Genomic DNA, 20,073 nt, shown 5'->3' with positions numbered 1-20,073 from the left:
GGCATCCTGTCCAGGTGTGCCCTACTTCACACCCGATGCTTCTTGCATTGGACAAGCAGTAATTGATATGCATGGTTGGATGGTTGGCAGTAAATCGCTGTAATTAGTGTGCAAACCTGAGACTGTAAGTCACCATGCAGAAAAGTGTTACATAAACAAATATATAAATAGACAATTAGGTGACGTGTGACGGCTGGTGATTTCACACCTTAGATAATTAGATGACGTGAACACTTTTCTTCAAACCTGTGAGATGTCGGATTTCCAAAGATACTTGATTTTTACTGTGGTATTCACAGTGATGTATAGGTCCCCTGTTGCCCCAGCCAGTCATATTAATGCTGAGCATTAATGTAATTAATAAGCAGACTCACAAGCTCTGTTTTGCTGTTCAAACAGACAGTGTTTGTTGGTGCTTTAGCTGAAAAGGTGACCCTGCCCTTTGTCCCTCTGTCCCTTTGCTGTGTTTCCAGAGGAGGAGAGTGGAGGAGCTCCTGGACGACGATGGCGAGCCGTTTCTCACCCGTCGCTGATGCTCGTGACCTCCATTCATTATGAGATTCCTTCATTAGCTGAGGGCCCCATCCCCTTATCCTCAGTTGAAACCTATTTAACGTTACAGTCTGTGGTTCCCTTGAGACATTTCATTTAGCCAATGTTCTCAAAAGCAGCTAAATTTTGTTAAATTACTTGCAGTGATTACCCATTTATACAGCAGTAGAAATTTTACTCAATTCAGGGTAGGTTTTTCAATTTTAATCAATTCAGGGTAAGTATCTTGATGGCGTGTACAACAGCGGGAGGTGGGTTTCAAACCTGGGTCCTTGCAGTGCAAAGCAGTAGTGCCAGTAGTGCTAACCAGTACTCCCCCTGCTGCCCACGTGTAGAGACTGCACACTGTCCAGAAGATGAGCAAGGTGATGAATGAAAGTGCTGTTGTACATGAAATCATTTTACTTGGCTTTCCCAGGCCTTACCACATGAAGTGTTTAAGGTGACCGATTAAAGACCCCCACCCCTATTTTCGGACCACCTCCTTATGCTTGAGATCCCAAATGTGGTCTGTCGCCTCACACCCTGCATGTCTACCGTGAGAGAGGAAGGAGCAAACAAGGCGGTTTTTACGGCTCCCGATGGCCATCGCGGTACACCCATTCACCGCGGTCACCGGCGACAGGGGCCCCGGGGCTGATTCCTTGGGCCTCAGCGACAGGACAATATTCCCCTTCGTTAAAGGGTGTAAATGGACACCGCCGATTCGGCCGCTGACTCAGAAGACCCCCCCCCACCCCACAGCAGAGTGCCCCCCTGCAGAGGTACCAAGGCACTGTACAGCACCACAGTTGGCCCTTCTTCAGAGACCAACAGGCAACCTCTCTTACGCAGAAGATCGAGCTTCTTTAATGAGCGGGAAGAGCGCGCGCATGTGCGCGCTCCCGGTAACACTGTCCTCTGCTGACTCCTGCTGGCCGCGCGAATATGGCAGGCGCGTGGAGGAGGAAGCCACGTGCGCCTCGGGTGTGTGCGGCGTGAAGGTGCTAACCCTAAGCCTCCCCCCCCCCACTTTTACGTCTGTCCTGTCTAAGCTTTCTCTCGCTTTTCTTTTTTACTCTGAAATGCTTGTCGGCGACCTGGAGCAGTTCGGACCCCTGCCATTGCAACAATTTCCTATAATTTTAGTTTCATGATCTACAGCTGTTATTTTTATTTTAGATGTAAAAGGCGGGTTCTGTGTGCGCTTCCGTATTTCTCTTTTGTTAAATCGTTTTACAAGAACACGCAGGTTAACATTTCAGCAGTTAGAAGAAACAAGCAAAACAAAAACCCTGGACGCTGCTTCTGGAGTTCAACTTATGAATATGTAAATTTTGAGAAGCTCATCGCGCGGCTAGAGCAGCGTGCTCACGCGACCTCTCTCCCGGAGCGGCTGTGCGCATGCGCACGGAATTCCACTCGTCTGTTCCCCCGCCCGCCCGCGTCCGAAGCTCTCGCTTCTCAAGCTGGAGCGCTGGAGGAAAAGAAAAAAAAGAACAGCTGATTTGGAGCGTATTTTACATGAAACACACGAAAGGAACGGATGTGCTTCCGAAAACGAAACGGCTATCGCCCTCCAGACCATTTCAATGCGAAAATCGTAAGTACGGAGAGGCCGGGAAACTGCTGTTGGCAGAGAGAGAGTGGTGACTCGACGACTCGAGTCGAGTCGAGACGAGCGAGTGTGTGGCGGGGTGGAGGAGGTTAGCTTAGTTGCGGGCTAGCTTGGCCACGGTGGGCTTCGGAAGGGCTCGTCGCTGGTTCCTCACGGGTTCCTCACACAGGCCCGGGCCCTCCTGGGCGGTCGGGTGGTCCGCAAGCTGTGTGTGTGTGTGTGTCACAGAGTCCTCCCCCGGGCCGGCGGAGCCGGGCTGCGCCGCCGGTGGGGGAATCCCGGGTTGATTGAATTTTGATTGGATAAACTCTCTCTCTGAACCGAAAAACCAAAGCTAACAGAGTGTAATAACACTGAGGTAAAATGCGGGTAAGTGTTGTTGTGAAAGTAGCGAGTTGTCGTTATTCTGGCTCTGTGGTAGGAATGTCAAATGTGGAGAGTCCGTGGTGGGGTTCGATCGTTCGTTCGGCCGGCGAGGAGGAGTCGGGCGAAGGAGCCGCGCTGTGACTCTGTCTGTCTGTGTGGAGAGCGGAGTGCAGCGCAGCTGTATTGCTTTTGGGCAGAAAGAGAAAGGGGAATAAAGAAAGCGGGTAGCGCTTCTCACGAAATGGAAGTGACCGCTTTCGTTTCGTGTCCAGTGAGTGCCGGGACACAGAGTCTGAGACACACACACACAGTGAGTGAGTGAGTCCCACGCGCCGGGGGACGTTCCTTTCACAGAGAGATATTACCCCCCGCGCCGCGGTTTACTTTATTCATAATCTGATCTCCCCCTCCGTTTCGAGCTGCAGGACGGAACATTTTCTCGGATCATGCTGCTCATATCAGAACAAACGCTTCGGCTTCGTCGGTTCTTCTCGTGTGTTTTGAATGCCGTCCTGAGGTAACTGCGGTCCTCCTCCGTCCTCCGCGCGCTGCTCCTGCTGCTCCCTGTAGTAAGGCGCGCGCACGCTCGCTCGCTCGACGCAACAAGCCGGTGAATGAATTTTTTGTGCGCGTGGAGGAAGGCGCGCGCTCGTGACCGCCGGAGACGATACGTGGGCGGGATTTTCTCTGTCGCTGCGTGCGGCGCGCTCTTTAAAAGGGAACTGAAAATTGAATTGAGACGGCGCTCTCGCGTGAACACTGACTGAGTGAGTGAAACAGTCAGATGACTAACTGTACAGGTGTGGTACCCAGGGACAGCACTTGTATTTCCTCCCAGGACTCAATGCTATCTATCATCAAGGATCAGGAGCAGATCTCAGGATGTTCGTTGACCGTTATTTCACCACCATCTGAAAGCCACTTGTTCGTGAGATCCAGATCGTGATGCCGTTTTACCGAGTACTGCCGCTACCATTCACGTGCCAGAGTCAGGACTCTTTCTTCTCCCTTCTTTAAATCCTTCGTTAAAGCTAATTAATTTCATCTCCATCATAACTGCTTTCTGTGGCCTATTGGTCTTCTGTCTTGTTCATTGCCCGTTAAAGTAAACTCCAAACCTGAATGAGTGTGGCAGATCCCAGGTAGCCATATTTGCTAAGAACTGAGGTTCTGCTCAGACTCTGACTCCTTTCTACTGGTTTTTGCTACTTTCTGCTGTGCTCTGGATCTTGAAAAGGGAATTCATTTGACCATTTTAAATGTATTATTTCTGGAAGGACAGTCAGATAAGTGAACTGTCAGATGGACCAAAGTGTTCTGTGCTTCATTTGTGTCCTTAGTGTTGAAAGGTGTTTCCATTGTCACTGTGGTTGAGTCCATCCATCTGGTTGCTGCTCGTCCTTTTTTTCTCCTCTGGCTTTTCCTGTCATCGCTGTCTCTTTGAGAGAATCCAGCCTTCTCATGATGGCCAAAGTATAACCTCAGTCATCATTTCTGCCTTCAGTGACAGTTCTGGTTTGATTTGATCTAACATCCATCTGTTTCCTTTTCTGACTGTCTGTGGTGTCCTTAAGCTTCCTTTTGCACCACACTTCAAAGGAGACCATGTTTTTCCTGTCCTTTAGGCTCCAACACACCTCTGATGCACTGTTACAGATGATGCTATTGCTAGAATAACTCCAATCTTTCATTTGCACATCAGCACACTTGAGAATCTTTCCAGGTGTTTTTCATGTATTTTACAAGGAAATGCTGTACAATGCACACAGTTTCACCAAAGTGATGGAGCAATCTTGCTCGGGGAGAATTTGGAACTTCTGAGGTCACTGCACAACTAGTAGCATGCAAGTGGTTTTATAGGTTGTCTGTTTTTAAGCAAACGAATAAATGGCCTCACAATTGAAAGCTGGATATTTATGGCTGGGGAGGCACAGTTTTGCAGTGGTTAGTACTGGTGACTCAGCTTGTGGGCTATGGGTTTGGGCAGGGTTTGGAATCCTGGTTCTGTTACAGCACCTGCTGCTTGTAAAGATCCTGTCTATTGACCCAAAACCTTACAAAGCATCACAACACATCCTCTTGACATAATTGGGACTACACTTGTGAGAGAGAGCTCCCACTCCCCTGAGCCCTCACTTGCTGTTCTTCTCATTCGTTGGCACTCTGGGTGCAACAGGCGAATATGGGACTGAAGAAATGATTGTTTGACCAACTGAGTCATGTTTCCCCTTCCCTGTTATTTCAAAGTGCTGTGTGTACACTGAAGGTGCGTGCACACACACGCACACTCATAGGCTTTTCATCTGTCTCTCGTTTGGTGTGAAGCGGTCCTGGACTCAGTGGAGTTAGTGATAATTTCATCAGCCACATCAAGATGTTGATGGAAGTGCTTTGTGCGGTCCTCGCTTGTGCATGTGCAAGTGTGCTTTCAGTGTGTGCCTTCAGTCCTTTGGCTCACATCACACTCTTAGTTGTGCTTTGTTTGTTTTACATAATCTGTATTTTCTTTGCTGTTTTTAGATTCATTCTCTCTGAAATTATCTATTGCTGCTCTGTGTGAGTTGCGATCATGTGGTTCTGTGAGTTATTTCTGGAAAGCTGTCCTCAGACGGCCCCTTAGATTCAGAGGGCGATGACGGGAGCTCCAGGATATCTGCTGTTCCACCACATGCTCTGTGGTAATGCTGTGGCGTCACAGTGACATCACACAAATTGGTGGTCCTCATTCCAGCCATTGCTGCAAGTGGCTTTAAACATTCGTGTCCGCAGTCCTTAAATCCATACCTTTTCCCCAACCCCCATCCTTTGACTGAAGGCACGTAAAATATGACTTCCGTATCCACTAAAACTGGACTAACTTCCTCTACATTAATCCGAGTTCTTTCATACAATAATAAAAGCTGGAAAAGTAACATCTTCATTTTCAATGACGGACAGGAGGAAGGAGGGACAACAGGTAAAAGGCCACAGCAGAGTGAGACACCGATTTCAGTTTGACTGGAGGCCACTGTCTCCTGCTGTATGCATGTTCTTAGCAGTGCCAGCAGCCAGGCAGTTGTGACCCTGCAGGCCCAAGGTGTGACATCACACTGGAGCACCCTCCACTTGTGCCAAGGGGACACACTAAAGTTGCTGCCATCGCTTCAGTTGTATGGGGCAGGGCTTGTTTTTTGTGGTGTCTTTCATGTTTAGGAGTGTCAGTGTATTAGGTTGGATCCCTTTCACTACAAGAAAAAGTTCACAAAGCATTTATTATTATTACTGCGTGGTATGATTATATTAGACAGTCTTATGCAGGCTACTTCAACATTACAAGGCTCCTATTATAGTTGCTCTCCAACCACAGATTGTAGCGACCACAGCTATTTCTACAGCATCAAGAAGGTTACTTAATTGAGAAGAACCCCGGGTTTGAATGCCCGCCCCTAGTTGTTGTATGTTTGATCAAGGAAGATACTTATCCTGAATGTTACAGTACAAATTACTCTGCTGTATAGACTGGTAAATCTTTGCAGGCAAATTAGGGTACAAACCTGATGTTGTAAGTTTCTTATTAATTATTAATAGTAGTACTAATAGAATTTGTTGGAAAGAATGAATGCTTGGCAGACCTAGATAATATCACAGGTAGACTTGCACGATGCATGAACGCAACTCTGTGTGCTGTTTGTAATTGGAGACAAACAGTGAGATGAATGATAAGTCAGGGCTGTGGACAGAGGACCAAGGTTTCATGACACATTTCCTGTCTTACAAAAGCCATTGTGGAGTTAGCTGTAGCGAGCAGACACAGGGATGTGTTTCATTAATGCACCAGAAGGGCTTTTGGGACTAATAAAGAAATGATTGTGTGACCTGTGACTAGTTGGTTTTTTTTTAAAGAAAAAGAAAGAAAAACACTGCAGTGTGTTTCTTTATGGTGCATTTCCGCTCTCCATCTCTCTTGCTCGTTGGTCTTCACATGCTGTGCTAGTGGCAAAGTCATGACGGGTCACAAAAGCCTGTCAAGTTGCCCATGTATTCTGCTTCCTAGAGCCGCTATAGAGAAACCACATGCTGTCTGTTGTATAAAGGAGGTCGATGTCCAAGTGCACTGGTGGCGCAGGCCTGCCTTCAGCATCCTTCCACTGACCTCAGTTTCACAGCTCACTAAAGTATCTCTTATTTGGAAAAGAGCTGCACTATATTGCTGGCATGTGAAAACACCTTATGGGAATTCAACTTGTAACCCTTCACTTTTGTGTGTTTCAGTACACAGGCCCTATCCCAGTGGAGCGAGAGCCCTCGATGGTGCGGGGTGGGCAAACCCCTCTACAGATCGCTACGACAACTCCACAGCGCCCCAATGCCTGCTGCTTTTGCTGGTCCTGCTGCTGCAGCTGTTCTTGGTATATTCACTCGCTTTGTATGTGTGTGTCAGGAGTGTCTACCCTCTGTCACCGCCCCCCCCCCCCCCCACAATTTAAAAGTCAGTGCTTTAAATTTTGTATATTTTCAGGATGAACATGCAAAAAGCCATGAAATGTATGTGTAAGTGCCAGAAATCCACCACAGGAAGCAACACTAGTGCTTTATCACAATGGAGCATTGCTGCTGCTCACTGCAGATCTACCTCGATAAGGTCATGTTCTGCACAGAAGTGGTTCTTATGCACTGTAGCTGACCGTGCCCTGTGTGTGTATATGTGTAACGTCTTATAGGTGAAGTAGGATAGGGTAGTAGGTTTTTTTTGTGTTACTTATCGGATTAGAATGTCATCCTTTGTTTATCATGTGTTAGCGTCTCTAGAATAATAGTGTGCAGATATACGCTAACTCTAAGTATTTAGTGACATTTTTTGCAATGTTGGCTCAATATTCTAATGTGTTGTGAAATGACACTGTGGCTCTGGGGTTAAATTACAAAATGTCAGCTTTCATCTGAGACTGTTTTCATTCATAGCTTTGAAATTGCAGCACGCCCTGCATAATCTCCGCATTTAGCCTAATAGAATAATTTGGACATGTTGACATTGTTAGCTTAACACTTAGCAGCATATCCTTGTGCAATGTCTGCCCGAAGCGCGTGACCCACAGACCTCAACTGATTCTAGGTATTTTTTGTGGTAATGGTCTTGACATGTAATGACTGCCTAGAGTATGTGACCCAAACACCTCACAAGATGCTCTGCATTTTCCATGATGATGCTCTGACATGCTTCAACTACAGTGATTTCCAGTTCCTTTGTTGGCAGCTCATCCCTTCAGTCTTACATTTATGTTTGTCAGTACATGTATGTATAGATGAATGAGTGTGTGTCCGTGTGTAAGCTTGTATATATCACATCGCGTATACATAAATCTGTGTCTTGTTGCAGGAGTGAGGAGCAGCGGAGGGCTCGAAGGAGAACCAAGGACACTCGGCTGGAGACCACCTCTAACTGTGAAGTATGGTGAGTGTATGTGTAGGAACACGGCGCAAAAAATATATACAGACACAAGCGGCACATTCATATACATAGATGCACTGGGATACATATGATCTGAGACATACACTGGCTCCTGTTACAAACGGTCAAAATACACATTTTCCAGTTTATTTTAATTGCATTTTCTTTGCATACCTATTTTCTACAATTGCTGTTTTGCAGCAGAGCGATTGTGCCTTGTATATATCCTCCAAGCTGATAGATGACAGTAAAGAGCGCCCAACAGAAGAAGGGTGTTGGAGCACTTTAATTCAGCTCTCTTTCACAGTGTTTACAGCTCCTGGTATGGCGTTCCTATTGATTGAAGCAGTCCTGGGTGTATGTCACACCTTCCTGTTTGTCCAGGGTGGTGGTATTTGTGTAGTGAGTGTAACCGTATGCACAATCGCATACCTGACCGCTTTTGACTGCTTTCTTTGGATATTGTTTTTATTTATTTATTTTTTTATTTTTATAAACACATTCATTAAAGCACGTGGCACCTCCACAGCGCCAAGCCGACGCCAGAGGAGGCCCGGCAGTGGTCACAGTCCTTCGATCGGCTGATGAGGAGCCCTGCGGGCAGAAACACGTTCAGGGAATTCCTGCGCACTGAGTTCAGCGAGGAGAACATGCTCTTCTGGCTGGCCTGTGAGGACCTGAAGCAGGAGCTCAGCACGAGTGCCATCCAGGAGAAAGCCCGGCTGATCTACGAGGACTATGTCTCCATCCTGTCCCCGAAGGAGGTAACCCACGGTTTCACAGGACTCTGCTCTGCTTCCTCAGTAGAAATTCTAATCCTGAGCAGTTTAAAGGGTATCTGACACTCGGCATTTCATTTGTAATGACACTAAACACACGATTAACTTATCAGCGGGAAGTTAGTTACTGTCTCTTTGCCTTTTCTCTGCCTGCCTTGCATATTCTTTCATGCACACACATTTTCACACTGATGCCTACAGCCGCACAGGTACTCAGGCACACATATACAGACAGGGCCACTTACTAACCCTTATCAAGGTCGGCGTACAGTGAGCACTTGTCTTGACCATCTTCCTGTTGTACAGTTCAGTTTTTGTTGTTTTTGAGCCATCTGGTCTTAATGATTTATTATATGGCTTCACGGAAATCAAAAGTGTTAAAAATGGCTTTTCTTTGCCTCTGTCCCACATGGTAGGTGAGTCTGGATGCCAGGGTGCGGGAGGTTATCAACAGAAAGATCCTGGAGCCAACACCTCACACCTTTGAAGACGCTCAACTCCAGATCTACACGCTCATGCACAGAGACTCGTACCCCAGGTTCCTCAACTCCCCCATATACAGATCCCTGCTGCGCACTGGTTCTTGCTCATCCTCTGAGACGTAGGTGACAGGGCACAGTCTGCATCAGGCCCCCTACCCCCAGCTCTTATTTCAGTCCTTCCTGCCACCTCTGTCTCAGGCCCCCGAGGCTCTGCCTTGTCATGTACTATGGTACCTGCCCCCATACTTGGTGCCCATCTTGCAAAGGTTGCTTTCTTCTGTCAGCAAGCCCCCCTCTTTGCCTTTCTCTGTTTCTCTGTAGTGGCTGAGCCACTAAACCAAGGATAGAATGTTTTGGGGAAATATGTTTTATTTCAATTTATCACATCTTTTTGTCTCTTTTGTCCTCCCTGCAGTTTTTAAATTATTTAATTTGTTTTTGAATTGGAGCCCACCGGATCATAACACAGAGACAAGTTTGTACTCCCTGTTTTGCGCCTTCATTTCTTGCAACTTTGAACCCAGTGAGGGAACCACGAACCGCACTGATAGTTTTAACTGCAATAAGACACTGGAGTCAACCCCATAATGACTGTCCATGCTTCTGACCTCACACCTTTCAATCTTTCTACTGTTTGTCCCTCTGCTGCCTCAGAAATGTGTCGGAAGCCTGTAGGTGCAGCCACTGAGTTGAATATTTGCATATTCCTGGTGATGTTTGAAAGCTGTGTGTGTGTCCGCCCTTCCTTCCATTTAGCAAAGAAATACTCCCTTTTTTTTTATTATTTTTTTTATTTTTTAAAAAAAAAAACAATATTATTCACCCTGGTCAGAGACAAATGCAGTCAGACATAATAACCATGGTATACAGAGTTGAAAAACAAGTGTAAATATCCACACACTCCAAAATGTTTACTTCTTTACTATTTTTGTCCTTTGCCTTAGGAGATTTTTATTTTGATATGAATCTTTGAGAAAGATTATGTGTGCAGAGTGTTGTTATATACTCCTGTGACTGTGCAACTTCTGCCCACATCAACCGGTGTGTGTTGGAGTGTGGCTGTCCTACAGCATTAAAATAAACACTGCTCTAAAAAGGCCAAGGACAGGCACCAGGTGGCATAGCAGTTAAGGATGTCTTGTAATCAGACATCAAATGGGTAAATCTCTTCAGATGAAGGTGTTAACTAAGTGAATAGTAAATTGTAGCTATGCTCAAGGATTCAAGCTCATGTCCTCACAGCACCACCTGAAGCATAAGAGTATAACAGTTTAAAAAAAAAAAAGAAAAAAGCCATGTTAATGTATTTAACCCCATTTATTTGCTACTAAAATGCTTAAAATGATGCAATGGAATGTGTGCAGTACATATCTGCACAGTTGGGGGTTTGGTTAGAACTACCAGCTACTTGAGTCATTTCGGTTGTGAGTTTTCTACTGACAACTGGAACATAAAATTGCATAAATCAGAGTTTAGTGTGAGTGTAATAGTAATGTAGCTGACTTTGCAGAAAGTCGTCATGATATGTGATCTTTCCCCAATTTTTTACCATTTCAGTGGTTGATAAGCTAATTTTGATGTCTCCCACAGCAACTGAAGAGGGAGGACTGCAGGTACACACCTCCTAGTTAGTAGGCGAGTATTATGTACCTGACCTGACCTGTTGCCCTCTTCACACCTGTCTCATTGCAGCGAGTGTGAGACCTCCAGCTGCCAGAAATGGTCTCTCTACATTAAGGTCTTCAGTGACAGGTTCACCACTCTGTCTCTAGTATTTGTTTGCGTTGCTATGGTGTTCCCACATGTTTCACGTGGCCAAACGCAAACCTCCCTTATGTTGGCTTGGTTTGTTGTGACACCCTTGACTCTGACGGTGGCTCTAGAGCCTGTATGTTGCTGTACCCTCGGTGTGTGATGCTTGTGGGGTGAAGTGTGGAGTGGCCCTCCAACACTCTGGGCAAGGAGAACGTTACTTGTAAACACTCCTGTTCGTCATGAGGAATAACACATCAGCTGTAAGATGCAGTGTTGTCTTGTGATGAGACAGGATGGAATATGGAATATTAATCAAGAGAGATGCTCCTGTGGTCAAGTGTCTGGGAGATGTATCGTATGTCTGTGCCCCCCCCCCCCCCCCACAGAAGGATCCACTTTCCTTCCTGTGTGTGCCTGTGCTTCCCACTGTTCTCACTTCTCACTGTTCTCCACGCTGTTTACATGTACAGCTGTACACATCTGACCATACCGTGTACAGACAGTAAAGCTGAAAACCCACATGTGGAGTTACCACGTTTGTTCCCACATCCTGTTTGGTAGTTCTGATGTGCTGTCAGTCAGTTCCTCTTGGTGTTACTCTGCACCGACCATTTTCCCGGTGGCCTAGCTCTGCTTAGTGTGAGTCTCTCTGTCTCCGTCTCTGTCTCTCTGTGTGTGTGGGGTGTGGACATCATGAACAGTATAGCAATACAACTTGCTGTAGAAAAACGCTCATCTAATCTCTGGTTTAGTAGAACAGAAGAAGGAAGAAACACTGAGACTGTCTCCTTTGTCCGTCTGTCCATCTGTGAGCTGCTTACCTGTCTGTGTTACTCTTTCTCTATGACTTTAGTTCAATTTTAGTTCCATTGAAGTGTGCTTCACTGGCACTGACAATAATAATGTCTGTCTCCTGTGCTCTGTGCCTTTCTTGCCGTCTTTGTCTCAGTGGTTACAGTCTTGCTAATATCGATGGACCTCAATCACTAAACCAGAAAATGGAAGCATTTGTAGAGTGTGTGTGTGTTTGTGTGTGCACACGCTTGTGGTTGACTGCATTCCGCATTCCATCAGGCATATTCCGTATACAGTTTTTCCTTTGAAAGTAATTTTAATACTGTGAAATTAATGGCAAGCTGTAGGTTATAAAACATTTACTGGTGTATCTGTTCTGTTTTTTGCCTTATTAGATATGTTGGAATCAAAGTGATCAGCTCCATGTGAAAACGATGTCTCATACACCCCTTCTTCTGCAGTTCTCGCACTCTCTCTCTCTCTCTCAATTCTCACCCCAAGTGCCCTGTGGATCTTATTCCCATTTATTTAAATTTATCCTCAGGCTCATGTTGCCATGGCAGTGCCATATCAATATTACTGTTTTGCAGTCACTGAAGCATAAACGGGCTTCATTCTAACTGTGGTTATCATTCACATCCTCCACAGGTGCTCATGCTGTTGCATATCTCAAGTTCAGGGCCAAATGTTTGGTTTCACTCCGTTTTGATTTGTTCCCTTGTCTGTCTGGCATGTGCATGTTGTTCATGGCACCACAGGGGGGTGCTCCGAGACACACGCCTTCTGCAAACTCAACAGCAAACCCTAATGCACTCTGGGCTTCAGGAACATTACTGTTTCGTTCTTTGTTTTTTACGGAAATAAAAATGTTTGTGTTATTATTCTTACATGTTTCTAATGGCTGTTCATTCTTTCGAAATGCACATAAAATACCAGCATTTTTAATCCATACACCCATATCAGAGTCTCTTCAGCTGTACTCACCACGAAGGATGTGCCTTACACACTGCCTCTGTAATACACTTCTTATAGACAGATGGCGCACACTTCTCTCCATAACTCATTGTGTGGTCTTGACTCAGGCTGCCGGAGCTGTTCTGTCGCTTGGTCGCTTGGTCACTGGTCCCAGGTTCCCGTGAGATGGTAGACACATGCTAGGGCACTTTGAAGACTCTGTTCTCAGGAGCCTCGGTCCTGTTCATGCTTCTATTTCAGCAGACTTGTCCGCCGAGTTCTGACATCACAGATGTATGACCTCGAGTGACGTTGACCTTAATCGCGGCACACTGCTCGACAGAACCAGGACCGCAAACGGGTCGTTCGCTGTCCAGTCACCCGATCAAAATCTCACGTCGTCACCACGCTCGAGCGCCTCGAGGAATCTCAAGTGACCCGCTCCCTCAGTTGTCTCTTAGTCCAGGTGAACAGAATGTGGAGCAGCTTGAACCCCTGCACGGCCCCCCACGCCGTGTGCGTCCCGCAGGGGGGAGGTGCCGTGATCACCGCAGGCTTGATCCTGTGCGGAGGTAGCGGCCGTGTCGCACCGCTCTTTCGTGATGCGGGTCGCGGATTCAAGGTTCTGTGAGGCCGTTGCGATGGTGTGTCCCTCCTGGAAAAACGCAGCTCCGGCGTCGCGGACCGAAAGGGTCGGACCCCTCCGGGAGCCGACGTCACGGTTGACTGCCCTCCAGGTAAACACCTGAGAGGAAAGAACAATATGAGTCTGGGGGAGCTTCGGGAAAAGCGAGTTCAGTCATCGAATAATTTTAAATATTTCGCTTTCTCTCATAAACATCAGACAGGATTGTATAGTTACCCACTACTCTAATATTCGTGTCCTTTCAGCGCTTGTGTGTAATGAGTCTCTGCTCTCTAACAAACAAACAGCATGGCTGTGGCTCTTTGTTCTGGCGCCACAGCTTCTCTTTACCTGCTTTCTTTCTTCGAGGTGAAGCATCTGGACCAGGGAGCTGTTCTGAAGAACCTGCACATTTTAAATGTTCGCTGCTGCTGCTCTTGACCCCGACACGCCATCGTTCCTAACCCTTGTCCTAGTCCTACCTCTAACCCTAGTCCCAGTTCCAACCCACTTCCAACTCATTCCCTCCTATCCCTCCTCACTTGTCTACTACTGTTTTCTCTTTCGTTGCACTGTTTTTTTTTTTTTTTTCCTTTCCCCCCCCCCTTGTTCTGTGTCGCTCTGGTACCTTATGGCTCCTGGGCTCAGTGTGCATGTGCAGTCTACATGTTCTTTCCATGGCCACGTGTGTTTGTGCCGCATGCTCTGGTTTCCGCTCACAGTCCAAACAAGTGTTTCAGGTGGACTGATGAATCTGAAAGGTCCTCTGTGCGTGCGTGCGCCCCTCCAGGTCCTAGTGAATGTGTGTGTTGTCCAGGGGTCGCAGGTCCAAAAAGCGCGAACCCTCCGGTGTCCTGCAGCAGCCCACTGAAAGCAAGGAGCGGGACATCATTACATTTATTACATTGATTCATTTATGTGACGCTTTTCTCCAAATCGACTTAGTGTTTGTCTGCCTACACCAACTTACCATCTATACTGCTGGGTAACCTCGCTGGAGTGGTTTCAGGTTAAGTACCTTGTTCAAGGGTACTGCAGCGGTGGGAATTGAACCTATGACCTTTGGGTCCAAAGCCAACAGCTGTGAGCACTACAGTAGCAGCGGTCCAGATCAGAGCCTCACACACCTCCAAGACACTTCAGCGAGCAATGGGAGGTGTGTATAGGGCAGGCAGATTGGACTCTGAACATCCCTCTCATTCTCACACACACCTCTCTCTCTCTCTCTCTCTCTCTCTCTCTCTCTCTCTCTCTCTCTCTCTCTCTCGCGCAGACACACGCACGCTTATCTCCCTCCTACAACAAACATGGCCGCTGAATCGGACGGAGTGGCCCTGTCTCTGTCCTGGAGCGCGTTCGTCCCGCAGCCCAGCCCCCCCGCTCCTCACCCCCATCCTCCTCCGTCTCCTCGTCGCCGCGCGCCGCTCTTCTCTCTCTCCGACTGCTGCTGGCTGCTCTGCTCGCTCCTCGTGCTGCTCGCGGACGCCGTGGCCGCGCTCTCTCTGTGCGTCGACTACCTCCTGCGGCGGGACTACCGGTGGTGTGCGCTCACGCTGCTCTTCGTGGCCGTGCCCTCGGCCGTGGTCCAGGTGCTCAGTTTCAGATGGTTCCTCCACGATTTCTCCGAGTCGCGCTCCTCTGCCGGAGGGGGCGCCGCAACCCCCGTCGCCTCTTTCGCCGGTTTCGGCACCGTGGAGAGCGCGCCCACGAGGGGCCGCACGCGTCGCTGCTGCAGAGCTTGGATGTGGATCTTTCACATCATCGTGCACATTCTGCAGCTCAGCCAGGTGTGGAGGTGAGGCGGAGAATGTGTGCTAGCAAGCGTGTGCTTAACGTGTGCGATGTTCCCGGGCTTACGGTACGCCATCAGCGGGGTAACTACGGTAACGATGAGGTGTCAGCGGGGCCCTCTCTGTGACTGACCGCACAGTCCGTCGCACTGTATTCCAGGTGCCCGTTGATTGGGATGGTCCATTGATAACAGTGAAAGAGGAGCGCCAGCGCCAGCGCCCCCCCCCCAGTGTTTCCAGCTCCTCCGTTACTATTTCATACGCAGACGCTCGTGTTGGTGCTGGGCATCCAGGCGGTTACCGCGGTTCGCAACAGGACGTTTCTGCCCCCACCCCCGGGTCTGAGAAATACGATCCCGGTGCCTCGGCCTCACCTGGATGGAGGAGGAGCAGGAAGTGCCCTCGGGGGCGGAGCTCCTACTTGTCAATTAGCCCATAAGCTCCTGCACGTCAATGCTACTTTTCGTAACTGAGCGCCGCTTATTTAAGTGGGCTTTCCGTAGCATAAATTTTTAAAAATGTTATTAATTTCGTTGATACAGAACAGACCCTGTGGTGCTGAGGTTGGACCTCCTGCTGGTGGCTCCTGCTCTCCTGCACTGGAGCTGTGGGGGGTGGGTGCAGTCTGTGGAAGTAGTTGGCTCCGCCCCATTAGCCTCAATTCCCTTTTGATCAGCCCTCCTGCCGGGTCAGCGCAGGTTCCAGGGGCCAGTTCGCACCCGGTGGCCCCACGGCGCCCGCTCGTCGCAGCTGATGCTGCAACGTAAAAACGGTGTCGTGGGAACACGTTGGTGTCCAAACGTAAGGTGCGGAGCGACAGGTTGTGAACCTTCTCTCGGTCGCGGATGTGAGGACAGCCAAGGAGCACCGGGGCTAAAGGGCCCCTGGGAAAGTGTCCTTATGAGTCCGGTGAGCAGCGGAGACCGTCGTCGTGATACTAGCGGGTCGGTATTCACGCGTGAGACATAGACGCGCAGGAAGATCCCGCTGTGTGTCCCTCACGATGCTCAGAGAAGCTGCTGGAGATCCTCTCTCCCACCGCAGCACCCAGGCTGGAGCAGATGCGTTACCTGCAGCCAGGTGGCAATTAGTGGCATAAAAGGACACAGACGCAGATGTGTCGGCCCCCGTCGCCAAACGCTGTCACACACCGTCACTGATGAGCGGCTCGCAGACGAGCGATCGGTACGCAAGAGCTGGGGGGGGGGGGTACGCGTGGTACGCGTGGTCCCTCGTTCATTTGCTGGCTTCTTGTTGGCTGGTGCCTCGGCGCCTCTCTGCTCACACGCTGCGGTGTTATACCATGGTATCAGCACGGTGAGCTCCCTCAGTTTGGCAGGCAGTTTTTGGCATCGTGTGCAGCTGATTGTGGGCGGCATGGTGGCACAGCGAGTAGCGCTGCTGTCTCACAGTGCCTCGGTGGTGCGAGGGGATCTGAGTTCGATCCCCGCTCAGTCTGTGTGGAGTTTTCTCTGGGTGCTCTGGTTTCCTCCCACAGTCCGTAGACATGCTGTTCAGGTTCACACAGGGAGAGTGTGCTCCACTGATGTATGGATGAGTGACCCAGTGTAAGTAGTGTATCTAGCAGTGTACGTCACCACGGTGAATAAGGTGTGTGATCCATAACGCTACATAGTCATTGGAAGTGGCTTTGGAGAAAAGCGTCTGCTAAATATGTAAATTTAAATGATCCTCCCTCTCGAGCCAGTCGCTGCCTCGAGATCCAGAGACAACCCCCCCGCCATGGGTGGAGCCTGATCCCGTCGCATTAATCCTCAGATCCACGGGAGGTCGTACCGTACTGGAGCTCCAGCTGGGCCCCTGCAGGCTTCCTGTAATTGACACTGATTCCAGATCATTTCTTCGGGACACGGAGCCTTATGAGTTAGCAGGATCCCTGCACAAGTCCCTGATTCCAGATCAGTTTGGGGTGATGCTGAGCCACAGGATGTGCCAGGTTCATGGTGATGGGAGGCAGCTGACTTCCTGCTACCCCTGTGATCCCACAATCCCCTGGGGCAACACGAGCAGGTATTGCTGCGCCCTGTGTGGTGCTTGTAGCACCGTGCGCCGCGCCGCACCATCGCATTATGGGCACTTGCCTCACTTGCACTCATTATCCCATTACTGTTGAGAACTCCGCCTGGTGCTGCGTGAGGGGAGCTGATGGAAACTACCGGATCAGACGGGAAGTGGCTTCAGAGCGCAGTCCAGCAGCAGGTTCTTCCAGCCGTAGGGAACCCGGACGGGACCAAATGTGTCTTTGGGCCCACAGCACAGAGGCTCCAGTTGAGTTGCAGATATTCAAAGATATAAACATTTTCTGCTTAGAGAAGTGAACGTGACCCGTGTTTTCCCTCCGTAGCACCGAAAGGCAGCAAAGCACTCAAACAGAACAGCAGTGTGGAACCGCCTTAATTCAACTCCCTTCCACAGTGTTTACAGCTCCTGTCTGCTGTCCCTCAGTGTCTCTCATCAGTGTGATGAGGACTGCTGCTCATGTCTCTGCTGAATGTCTCTGCTGACCGCTACCCGCTGACCGCTGGCTACAGTACGGCAGGGTCAGAGTAGGAGGCCCTCTTGGAAACGTGGAGAGAGCCGGGGGCGAGCGGTTTTGACCAATCGCGTGTTCGGGCAGCTGCCGCCTTGCACTCAAAGGTCTTGGGTTCGAAAGGCCCCCTTGTGCTCTAGTGCCCTTGATCAAGGTACTAACCCTGAAGCGATGCTGTAAAAAGGAGTAAAAATGAGCGGTAGGCCATGTGTACGTGAAAGAGGCGCCGAGTGGCCGCGGAGGTGTCAGCGGTGCTGTCCGCTCCCACGCAGGTATCTCCACACCCTGTACCTGGGGGCGCAGAGCCGCTGGCAGGGAGACGGCGACCGGAGACGCCGGCACCTGCGCCTGCTGTTTGAGAGCGCCGACGTCAGCGTGCTGCGGCTGCTCGAGAGCTTCCTGAAGAGCGCCCCCCAGCTGGTGCTGCAGCTCAGCATCGCGCTCCACAGCCATCAGGTGCTTCCCCTGCAGGGTGAGCCCCGCCACACACGGGCCCTGCCCCGCCCTGCCCCGAACCGCCCCGCCGCCACTCACCCCAGGTGTCCTTGTTTGTCCCCGCAGGCCTGTGCGTGTTGGCCGCACTGGTGTCCCTCTCCTGGACGGTGGCCTCCTACCAGAAGGTTCTGCGCGAGTGCCGCGACGACAAGGCGCCGCTCTCCTACAAGGCGGTGCTGGTGCAGGCGCTGTGGCACATGTTCTCGATCGGGGCGCGCGCCACCGCCTTCGCGCTCTTCGCCTCCGTCTTCCAGCTCTACTTCGGCACCTTCGTCGTGGCGCACTGGTGCCTCATGACCTTCTGGGTCATCCAGGGCGAGACGGACTTCTGCATGTCCAAGTGGGAGGAGATCGTCTACGACATGATGGTGGGCGTCATCTACGTCTTCTGCTGGTTCAACGTGCGCGAGGGGCACGAGCGCCGCCGCCTGCTGGCCTACTGCTCCGTGGTGCTGGCCGAGAACATGGTGCTCGTGGCGCTCTGGTACCTGTACCGCGGGCCGCAAACCTCCGACTCCTGCGCACTGCTCGTGCTCTGCGCCGTCGCCTGCAGCCAGGCCCTGGGCACCTTCTTCATGCTCGTCTACTACTGCCTGCTGCACCCGGACGGCGACGCGCGCTGGGGCTGTGTCCGGGGGGCTGCCGATGAGCCCTGCGAGGGGGTCGCGACGCCGGTCCCGCCCCTGGACACGATCGCCGGCCCCCCCGGGACCCTTCAGAGGACTACAGCGGAAGAGCAGGCAGACAGGGACTGCGACCCGCCCGTGTTTCGGGTCCGGCCCTGTGCGGAACCCTTTGGCCCCGCCCCCTGCGCTCCCCGAGAGGAGGGGCCCATCATCCTCATCGACCTGCCCCGGAAAAAGTACCCGGCCTGGGATGCGCACTTCATCGACCGGCGGCTCCGTAAGACCATTCTGCTGCTGGAGAGCACGTCGCCCGTCACGCCGCGCCTGCAGTACCGCAGCCCGAGGGCCCCTCGGGAGCTCGCCGAGTACGAGACCACCGTGTGACCTCACCCTCACCCCTGGGGGTCTTCGAAACCGGCCAGTGGAGGGCCCCCACATGCGATCTGGACCAGGGCAGCACCGGTCACGCGGCTGGAAGAGCGGCAGCGTTTCGGACTCCGCGCGCTCAGATGAGTCCCGAGGGGGTCGGAGGTCAGGGGTCAGAGGTCAGCCCTGGGAGTGCGCAGCCTGCAGATGGCACGGCCTAGTTGAGGGGTGATGAGCGGTCAGCGAACCTGCAGGGGTCACAGCCTCTTGGGTTCTGGGTCGTGATCAATCAGTGTTCATTTGCTCTGTTCCTCTTTCCATTCACCTTATTTTGAACCGCGGTACACTGCGTTTCACATGATCAACACTACGCTTCTCCGATACCCTGTATGTACATCAGGTTATTTTCGGTATCTTCTTTACGTCTGCTCACTTTCCTTCCTCTCACGTCATCAGCTGTTGAGGGCAACAGGCAAAGTCAGCAAGTAAAACAGAGTAAAGGGGGAAAAAGTGCTGTGATCAGAATGTAGTAGGGCAAATACCATAGTAAAACTGGCTGAGGGCACAGCCTCACGTTCACTTCTTTGCCGTGGATTTTTTTCATCGCGACTGTGGTCATTGGACCTTAAAGCGTTCCCTCCCGGTGTTGTCCTTTTCTCGCAGCACGTGCTGCCAAGACAGCTCTTCCAGCAAGGTGCCCCTCACCCCCCCCGCCAGGGTGGTCCCAATACTCGGAGGCACCTCAAAGTCAGTCCTTACCGTGATCTTGTCACAGCACTGGTTATTTACCATGCTTTACTGTAAACCTACCTTTTGGATTTCTACCGTGCTGCTGAGGTGCAGAATTTCCCCTCATTATAAACAATTTTATTTCCTCACTATTATTATTCTTCCGTCTGACGCTTTTCTCCA

At 50.3% G+C, this 20,073-nt stretch overlaps 2 protein-coding genes and 1 long non-coding RNA gene across 4 annotated transcripts; 2 read left to right on the top strand and 1 right to left on the bottom strand.

The window, feature by feature from the left end:
* Positions 1–1,884: 1,884 nt before the first annotated feature.
* On the top strand, positions 1,885–11,741 carry LOC108926377 (regulator of G-protein signaling 19-like). 2 transcript variants are annotated; one of them, XM_018739036.2, is made up of 5 exons: positions 1,885–2,134; positions 6,767–6,903; positions 7,872–7,946; positions 8,473–8,707; positions 9,139–11,741. In XM_018739036.2, the coding sequence occupies exons 1-5, from the start codon at positions 2,078–2,080 to the stop codon at positions 9,325–9,327; spliced, it is 693 nt and encodes a 230-aa protein (XP_018594552.1). In that variant the 5' UTR covers positions 1,885–2,077; the 3' UTR covers positions 9,328–11,741. The 2 variants fall into 2 exon arrangements, with proteins under 2 accessions (XP_018594552.1, XP_018594551.1); XM_018739035.2 differs by having other exon boundaries at positions 8,455–8,707.
* Positions 11,742–12,131: 390 nt separating this feature from the next.
* LOC114910590 (uncharacterized) lies at positions 12,132–14,580 on the bottom strand. Its single transcript, XR_003797713.1, has 2 exons — positions 14,546–14,580; positions 12,132–12,237 (listed from the first exon to the last, which is right to left on the bottom strand). It is a non-coding gene; the product is annotated as an uncharacterized LOC114910590 (long non-coding RNA).
* On the top strand, positions 14,567–19,346 carry LOC108926403 (XK-related protein 7-like). The gene is made up of 3 exons (XM_029252362.1): positions 14,567–15,128; positions 17,947–18,146; positions 18,236–19,346. The coding sequence occupies exons 1-3, from the start codon at positions 14,641–14,643 to the stop codon at positions 19,177–19,179; spliced, it is 1,632 nt and encodes a 543-aa protein (XP_029108195.1). The 5' UTR covers positions 14,567–14,640; the 3' UTR covers positions 19,180–19,346.
* Positions 19,347–20,073: the final 727 nt, after the last annotated feature.

Source organism: Scleropages formosus, chromosome 5 (genome assembly GCF_900964775.1).
Source record: "Scleropages formosus chromosome 5, fSclFor1.1, whole genome shotgun sequence".
Taxonomy (NCBI): Eukaryota; Metazoa; Chordata; class Actinopteri; order Osteoglossiformes; family Osteoglossidae; genus Scleropages; species Scleropages formosus.
Note: the sequence above shows the minus strand (reverse complement) of the source record. Positions and strands in the feature narration are given on the sequence as shown.